General features: G+C 39.6%; 1 protein-coding gene across 2 annotated transcripts; it reads left to right on the top strand.

Annotated features, from left to right (window-relative positions):
* On the top strand, positions 1–5,428 carry LOC125599258 (auxin transport protein BIG-like). 2 transcript variants are annotated; one of them, XM_048772684.1, is made up of 15 exons: positions 1–426; positions 615–721; positions 1,081–1,192; positions 1,292–3,023; positions 3,099–3,219; positions 3,294–3,406; positions 3,482–3,565; positions 3,647–3,764; positions 3,840–3,946; positions 4,021–4,098; positions 4,170–4,287; positions 4,362–4,642; positions 4,728–4,961; positions 5,053–5,082; positions 5,203–5,428. In XM_048772684.1, exons 1-15 carry the CDS (start codon positions 174–176, stop codon positions 5,306–5,308), a joined length of 3,594 nt encoding a protein of 1,197 aa, XP_048628641.1. In that variant the 5' UTR covers positions 1–173; the 3' UTR covers positions 5,309–5,428. The 2 variants fall into 2 exon arrangements, with proteins under 2 accessions (XP_048628641.1, XP_048628640.1); XM_048772683.1 differs by having other exon boundaries at positions 1,289–3,023.
* The last annotated feature ends 3,710 nt before the right edge of the window (positions 5,429–9,138 follow it).

Genomic DNA, 9,138 nt, shown 5'->3' with positions numbered 1-9,138 from the left:
GTGTAAAAAAACAAAAAAAAAAAAAGATTACGAAAGGAGCATCGTCCTCTCTCAGTGGTCACTCGCTGCCTTTGATTGTCTACTTATAAACCCTACCTTTTTATAAACCCTAGCTTGCCTTCGCGTTTAGTATACTGTGCTCACGAACGGTTCGTTCTCTCGCGTCGCCAGAGATGGCAGCTGACTCGGCGAATCGTTGCCGCCGATTTCCCTCCGACGAGACCGGCCTTATTTCGTTCTCGTCTTCAGATCTCTTCTCTCAACGCGGCGTACGCTCCGACCGTGGTCTCCGTCACTTTTATCTACTCCTTGGCTCGGGAATCGCTCCGATTGGCAGATATGATGGCTCCTCCGGAAAGCTAGGGTTTGAGGCCTGGTCCGATTCGCAGCTTCAGGCTATCCTTCTACTCTCACAATATCTATTAGGTACTGAATAGCTCTAAATCGAGGTTTAGGTCGGTATTAGTTGATTTTACCTGCCGATTGATTGATTGTACTCTTATCTCCCACTCGCTGAGCTTTGGTATATGATTATTTTGTCAAAAATTCGTTGAAATGTTTGAAGTAAACAATGATGGCCTCGAATAATGTTCCCTTACTGTTTTTTTTTTCAGCGGACCAAGTCGAACCTATAGCTCTGGGTGTTATCCAGGAGGTGATGGAGTTCTCTCCCAGCTTCTTGGAGAAGTCGAACTTTACACAAAATGATCCGAACATGGAGGTTTGTTTGTTTATTCTATTTATATTTCCCGCATTATCCTACTTTATAACTCGGGATTGATATAGCCCAATCCTGTTAACGGCCCCACTCAAATTGAAAATTTTCCTATTGTTTTTTATCTATGTATAAATTCAAAACTAAGCTAAAATACCCCCACCACAAATATTTGGGCCCTAAGCTGTTGCTTACTTGACCTATATGCTATGGGCCGGGTTATCATCGTTGAAGCTTGATGTCAGTTTCCCTTTGTGCAATTAAGTCACACAAACTCACCAGCATGGCTTCTGTTTAACCTTTCCATGACGGGTATAGACGTAGAATGCGTTAAGTAACCTCTCCAAATGCTTGTTTTGATTCAGATTAACATGGAAATGCTTTTGGAGATTGCTTCGTTTGATGGAAGTGATATATTGCCACCTGTCTCTCCTGCTGAAGCTTCAGAACTGTGGTCAACATTTGTGACTTTCCAAGGTAATGATTGTTGCTACCAATCCACTCAGCAGTATCTTGTTATCTTACTTCAGATTTATTTATCTGCTGATATTAATACCTTTTGACCGTATCAAGCAGTGGGCAGGTTCTCAAATGAAGAGAAGCCAGTTGACCGGCTTCTTATTTTCCTGATGTCTGAATGCATTGAATCTGTTACCCAGACTCATTCAGTAGGCAAGCCCTCTTTCCACGTGAATCCCCTGTCTCGCCACCTGGCAGTTGCTCACATTGGCTTTGTTTGTCGTCTGATTATGGTCTGCAAAGAGCTTTTTCAACTACCAAGTGTGTTAGATGAGAAGACCATCGATCATACTTTCCTTGATAAATTGTCATTTTGCTTAAGAATTCTGAAGCTGCTGGGAAGACTTTCCAAAGATGTTCAATGTATCGAAAACGACAGGACATTGTTACAAGCGGTAGCTACGTTCACAGATGCTTTTCCTAAGCTGTTCAGGGTTTTCTCCGACTACCCTGACCACACTTCTACAGAGGGTGATATTGATAGTCTTTCTCTAGGGCTGGTGGATGGATTTCTTAATCTTGTCCAGATTTCTCATGACGAGGAACCCCTGTTTGGAAACTTGTTCTCTGAGGGTAGCCGTTCTCTGTGTTCCATAGAACCAAACGATCAACCACCCGTTGCTGTCAGCAGCAGTTTACCACTGCAAGCTGCAAAGGAACTGTTGAACTTCCTTAGAGTGTGCATTTTCGGTAAGCAATGGGTTCATAGGATGTACGAAGGTGGATGCAAAAAGCTTGACATTGGTCACATGGATATCCTGCTCAATATAGTAGGCTGCAGTACTGAAGACAAGGCCTCTGATGGTGGTTGCATGCTCCAAGATGAAGGGAAACCTGGACGTGTTACCTTGGAGCTGTTACTTAATCTCTTAAGTGGTCGTGCTCTGTCTGATTCTCGTGAGTCCTACCTTTTTCAGAAAATTCTTGCTGTTGAAAATGGTGAGTTCGAGTATGGAGTTGGTAAGAATATGGAGTTTAGAGACATTCTGGTTGGTGTTTTAAATCATCTCCAAGCTGCACCTGAGAAGGCGGTCGAGGATTTGGGTTGGGATTTTATCCGTGAAGGATCGTGGCTCTCTCTTCTGTTGTATTTCATCAATGGTGGCTTATGGGGTTATTGCAAGAAAAAGGAGTGCACATCTGTCAATGCCAAGTATATTGCTACCGCCGATGGCATTCGCTCCTACTTGATGGAAATTTATGCCCTCGTAGAGTTGCTGAGAGTGCTTTCATCGCTGGTTAGCAAGTATTTACAAGTGCATAGGAAAGCTTTCCTTGCAACTTTCAGTACTTTGAATCACCATGGCCACAGTTCGCCATCTCTACTACTTCTCAAGCATACTCTATTTGGTAAAAGTCTTCAAGCTGATGAATATGTGAAGATTGGTGACAATTCCCTTCATCTTCAATGCATGTTTTATCCATCGAAACTGGATGCTCTGGGTGATGATGGAAGAGGTCCGGTTGTTTTATGCGGATTTATGGTAAATGGGTTGCAGATCTTTGTGAAAACTCTAACGGGTAAGACGATAACCCTAGAGGTCGAATTGTCCGACACGATCGACAATGTCAAGGCCAAAATTCAGGACAAGGAAGGGAGCCCACCGGACCAGCAGCGTCTGATCTTTGCCGGGAAGCAGTTGGAAGACGGGAGGACACTCGCAGACTACAACATCCAGAAGGAGTCGACACTTCACTTGGTTCTGCGTCTGAGAGGAGGAGGAAAGATTAAGAGGAAGAAGACACTCTTCATTACCGGTCTCAATGCCAAAACTGGACCAAGAGCTATGTAATGATCATCTTTATTTTCCTATTGAGCAAGTTTTTTCATAACCTGCTGATATGTTATCCTCCACTTTTACAGCCTCAAGTTCTTCGAGGATGCTGGAGAAGAAGTTGTTCGTGTTCAATTTTTAATAGACCACAGGCAGAGAAGGCGCGGATGCGCTTTTGTGTTTTTTGCTTCGGCTAAGGAAGCAAAGAATGTGAGAGCTCTTTATTTTAATAATAAAAAGTTTATTAAACTAATTGCTGACAAAATCTTTTGTTATTATTGTAGGCGCGGGAATTGATGAAGAATGGCGTAGAATTGGACGGGAACATGATATATATTGCCGCCCGAGCTACTCTCCCTGAAGGCGCTGGAAAGTATTGGTTAGATTACACGGTTTGGTAAGGAATTTAATTATTTGCCCCCTTTTGAGTGTTACAACTATATTTACATGGACTGATAACAGGTTTTTACAGTTACGGTACTGTGGCTGAATCGACACAGAATGAGAATATACTCATTGTTTCCAATCTCTCTCCCCAGACTAAAGTGTCTCATATGTAAGTGCCACTTTTAAATTTTCACTCGTGTTTTGTAACAAAATTTTTTCATACCTGATATTCTATCTTCCACTTTTACAGTATCGATTTCTTCGGAAGTGTGGGATATGTTGTTACTGCTCAAATAATTGTAAACTCCAAGGGTAAGCGTGTGGGCTACGCCTTTGTTGAGTTCGCGGATCCTTGTACAGCAAACATGGTAAGAGTTTTTTGGAAAGTAATGATTAGATCTTTAATAATTTGGAAACTAATGACTTTATATTTTATATTGTAGGCGTTGAAAACGAAACATTGTCTATATTTGCTTGATCATAAGGTTTTCCTAGCTACAACGTCGTCACTTACAGGCCGTCCCCAACCTTTCCTTGTAGACAAACTCTGGTAAGAGATTTAACTATCAAGAGCACTTTGGGTGAGGTGAATTTTAATATTTGATTACTTTTTCAATATTGCAGGAACGACTACTTTCTGACAAAGGATGAAAACACGCTCTCTGTCACCAACCTCTCTTGCGATACTGAAATAGAAGATATGTAAGTATTTCCTCTTCCTTTCTTGGAACAAAGTTTTTCATGACTAATACTTGTATCCTACATTTTAACAGCATCGATTTCTTCAATGATGATGCACGAGTTGTTCAAGTTCAATTTTGTATGGATTCCAGTGACAAGCGAATGGGCCAGTGTTTTGTTGAGTTTGCTTCCGCTGAAGAGGCAAATCTGGTGAGAGCATTAATGAAAATTATTCAAGTAGCAAATTTGAAAGTATCATTGCTGATTGTCTTTTTATACTGTAGGTGTTGTACACGAAGCTTACTAAAACGTTGAACCATCAGAAAATTTCGCTTGCTTGGGCCGCTGATGTTCCACGCATTACGCCATATTGCCTCGTTCACAAGGTAAAGTACGAAGAAGAAGAAGAAGAAGAAGAAGAAGAAGAAGAAGAAGAAGAAGAAGAAGAAGAAGAAGAAGAAGAAGAAGGGTTTAATGAAACTTACACTGTTTATGATGAAGTAGACCAAAGAAGAAGGAGTATCTTCTTCTCCAATTTCCTTAGATCACAGCGACTATCTCATATGTGAGTCGGCAATTTTCTTCAGTTTTATTCTATAGACCTTGGAGAAAGTTTCTCATGACTGGTATCTTGTTGTTCACTTTTACAGCACCAACTTCTTCAAAGTTAGAAAGGATTCTGGAAAAAAAGGTACTGAAGATTTTAGAAAAGGTGAAGATTTTAGGGTTCGACTTGCTATAAACCTGAACGGGAATAGTCTCGGCTGTGGCATTATTGAGTTTGAGACTGCTGACAGAGCAAAGAAGGCGCTGCTGTACGAGAGTAGTCGTCTGAATATAATTTCTGACGTGGTTGAGATGTCTCCATACCCTATCCGACCCAAGTAAATTGATTTATTGTTTCTCCTGTTTGTTTGCTATATAGCTTTAATGGCGTTACATAAAAGACTGATGCTAATAGTCTTTGTTGATTAGGTACAAGTACAACCGTGCAGAGAAGCTCTGGTAAGGGATTTGATCATTTTATTATTTGCCTTTTGAGTTTCTTTATCCACAGCACATTGGTTTAGAGCGTTTTTCTTTACATGGAGAGATAACAAACAAAAGGGGTTTTCAATTTTGCAGGAACAAATTTAACCTTCCACCAGAAATCCCTCCGGTCGTTAAACGGAAATATTCTCAGTTATCAGAGAGAAGGTCAGAGAAGAAAACCTTCTCTGATGATGACTGATGGAAGAAGATGAAGAAACTATATTTCAACTTGATATTCTAGTTTAGTTATTTTGTGAATCTATGTTGAAATATGCTTTAAATTCTGATGTTTTGTTAGATTCAATCTTTAAAAGGACTAGCCAAAGCACTAAAACCACAAATGCCAATTAAAACCATGTCTTCTTAAGATTACAAACCAAATGAGCAATACCCTGCGATGACCTTCCACCAAATATGTGTAAGGAACGGGTTCACTTTCAGAGAGAGAGAGCAGGTAATGAAGAGCAGCCTGCCTTTTGAGAAGAATGGTTCTGACAAAAGCTCAAAATCAGAGGGAATCGAGCAGAGTTTCTTTCCTAACCTGGGTTTAGAGGAGAAGAGAAGACATTCAAGAAGAAAGAGACCGGTGGACATTCTTTTGCAGAAGTTGAAGATCCAAGAAAGTATTGAGAGTTTTCCCTCACTGTGTTTAGACTTCTGGCCTCATTATTGTAAGACCGTTTTTTCGCGGGAAATTCAAGTGACATCGGAGAGTAATCCCGAATCTATCAGAAAGGCGAAGCTCAACATCGAACTAAATGTTAAGCCACAACACACAACAGTGTTACGTTTTTTCTTCTAGCAAATCAAAACAATGGTTACCTCAGAGACTCTTCTTTGAATAATAGCCGCTTGAGGGAAATCCAGTAGAAAGCAGAGACGAATCTTGTCGTCAAACCAAAACTCAAGTGATCCAGCTACTACCATGGAGACTTCTTACCACACTGAGGGCAGCGGGTGTTTGTGTTAATTTATTTCAACACCAAGAACTGATCTAGATTTGATTTAATTCAACTCTAACACATTTCAAAAGAAGGTAGAAACACTAACCTTGATCCATGCTTGGATGCAATCCCACCAATTGATGTTCTCCTCTTTAACCTTCTCCTTTTGGTGATTTCCTTGATGGACAAGAAATCCCAAACCTTCCTTAATCTCTCCTTTTGATAAATATAATTGTTGTGTTGTGTTTTAGAGAGACTCGTTCTCTTACGTACAAGTAAAATAATGTACGGGTCACTTTTATAATAATCAAAGAGATGTGTGTCAATCAACACAACTCTCCGACACAACAATTGGACGCAACACTTCGTTATAATAACCGTATTAGTGCACCATAATGTATGATCATATATATTAAATCTTATGGTAATATATTCCATTATTATTACCTTTTACACATATGACCATGAGATTAAAGGCATTTATAAATATAAGGTAAAGTAGGAGGGTTATCAATACATCCGGATTCTAACTCTTTAATCGAAACCGATCCATCACGGTATCGTCTTTTATATTAGAATCTAAAAATATTAATATGAACTTGAACTTTATATTAAACCAATAGATACATAGGTCACATAGAATATAAAATATTCTTACATTCTCCCACTTGACCTTTGTATCGACTTAAGGGTTCAATAACTTTAATGTGAACTTTTCTATCGAGTTCACTTGATCTTTACTAAAATTTGGATTGATCGAATCATGGCGGTTGTATGCCATTAAACGACATAGTCCCTTCCATGTATCACAAATCAATTCTAATTTTATATCAATCCTTATATGAGAAGAACTTTTATTTCTCCAACCATATGTTATCTACAAACCATAAGTGTATACACATACTTTAATTTTAACATAATAAATAAATCAGAAACATAACTTTATGTGAATTCTCAGTGTCAAATACATAATGAGCATCCCATAACTAAAATAGCAAAGCCTTATCTATAATACCCATACGTTCTATATGGCCATTGAACGCCTTGGGTGGTAAACCTTTAGTTAGCGGATCCGCTACCATCATGTCCGTTCTTATGTGCTCGAATGACACTCTCTGTTTCTGAACTTCTTCTTTAACAGACAAGTACTTTAACTCCATGTGCTTAGCACCCTTCGAGTACTTGTCGTTCTTCGAAAAGAAGACAGCTGCAGAATTATCGCAGTAAATTCTCAGCGGCTTGGCTATAGTGTCGACAATCCGAAGCCCTGCAGCCATAGTGCATGAATTGTGGCCTCAAAGCATGCCACAAATTCAGCCTCCATAGTGGAAGTAGCAATGACAGACTGCTTTCCGCTCTTCCATGATATTGCTCCCCCAGCTAATAGGAACAAGTAGCCAAACGTCGATTTTCTGTTATCAACGCATCCGACACACCTTCTTTGCAGCTTTCCAGTGGTCCATTCCGGGATTACTTTGATATCGACCCAACATTCCAACAGCAAAGTTGATATCAGGTCGAGTACATGTTTGAACATAGTTCAAACTCCCAACCACCGATGCATAGGGAATTCTTTCCATTTTTTTACCCTCCAATTCATTTTTAGGACATTGCATTTTACTGAACTTGTCCCCCTTCTGAATTGGAGTTATTCCTGCAGAGCATTTCTCCATTTTATATCTCTTTAAGATCTTATTGATATATCCTTCCTGAGACAAACTTAACAGTTCTTGTGATCTATCTCGAAATATTTCTATCCCGATCACATAAGATGCCTCACCCATATCTTTCATTTCAAAGTTCTTAGAGAGATACTTCTTCACATCATGTAACATACCCATGTCATTTGCAGCAAGCAAAATATCATCAACATATAGGACTAAAATCACAAACTTACTCCCACTGATCTTAATGTAGATACATCGATCAACAATGATCTCTACAAAACCATATGATGTGATGGTATCATTAAACTTTATATACCATTGTCGAGAAGCTTGTTTTAGTCCATATATTGACTTTCTCAGCTTACACACCAAATTTTCTTTTCCTGTGACCACGAATCCTTCTGGTTGGTCCATATATACTTCCTCCTCAAGATCTCCATTCAGAAAGGCGGTTTTCACATCCATCTGGTGAAGCTCAAGATCATAATGAGCCACCAAAGCCAAAACAATTCTAAGAGAATCCTTCTTTGAAACCGGAGAGAAGGTCTCTTTATAGTCAATGCCATCTTTCTGGGTGAAACCTTTAGCAACAAGGCGAGACTTGCGTCTTTCAGGTTTACCTTTCGAGTCACGTTTAGTCTTATAGACCCATTTACAACCAATGGTTTTGAAACCATCGGGCAACTCTACTAAGTCCCATACATGATTATCATCCATAGATTTCATTTCTTCTTTTGAGGCATCAAACCACTCTTCAGAATTGTCACTTTCCATGGCCATTTTGAATGAGATCGGATCGTCATCCATGCTTAAGTCACATTCATTTTCAATAGTGTAAACCACGTAATCGTTTGAAATGGCAGATCTTCTTTCTCTTCCAGATCGCCTTAAAGGTATTTGTGGTTCACTATTCTCTTCTTGAATTATGACATGTTCATCAACAGTATTTTCAGCTAGTGGGATTGGCTCATCATTATGTTGTCCTATTGTGTCATTAGAGTCTGATGCAACAATAGGAACAACTACTTCAGGTGGAACTACAGGTGAAGGAACTTCAACCTGAACTTCATTAATGTCCACTTTTCGTGGTTCACTACTAGTTTCACCGTTTTCAATGAACCTAGCATTACCCGAATCAACTATTCTCGTACTATGGTTAGGACAATAAAATGTATACCCCTTTGATTTTTCAGGATAGCCAATGAAAAATCCACTGACAGTCCTAGAATCAAGTTTCTTTTCATGTGGATTATATAGCCTTACTTCTGCTGGACAACCCCACACACGTAGATGTCTTAAACTAGGTTTCCTTCCCGTCCACAGCTCATAAGGAGTCTTAGGAACTGCCTTACTAGGAACCCGGTTCAGCACATACGTTGCAGTTCTTAATGCATATATCCACAAAGAAAGGGGTAATG

This window comes from Brassica napus, unplaced genomic scaffold (assembly GCF_020379485.1).
Source record: "Brassica napus cultivar Da-Ae unplaced genomic scaffold, Da-Ae ScsIHWf_1824;HRSCAF=2460, whole genome shotgun sequence".
Taxonomy (NCBI): domain Eukaryota; kingdom Viridiplantae; phylum Streptophyta; class Magnoliopsida; order Brassicales; family Brassicaceae; genus Brassica; species Brassica napus.
Note: the sequence above shows the minus strand (reverse complement) of the source record. Positions and strands in the feature narration are given on the sequence as shown.

Coding starts and splice junctions, on each gene's coding strand:
- LOC125599258 (XM_048772683.1), top strand. CDS start 174: ATGGCAGCTGACTCGGCGAATCGTTGCCGCCGATTTCCCTCCGACGAG. Junction 1,193..1,288: donor AACATTTGTGACTTTCCAAG/GTAATGATTGTT, acceptor GACCGTATCAAG/CAGTGGGCAGGTTCTCAAAT. Junction 3,566..3,646: donor CAGACTAAAGTGTCTCATAT/GTAAGTGCCACT, acceptor CCACTTTTACAG/TATCGATTTCTTCGGAAGTG.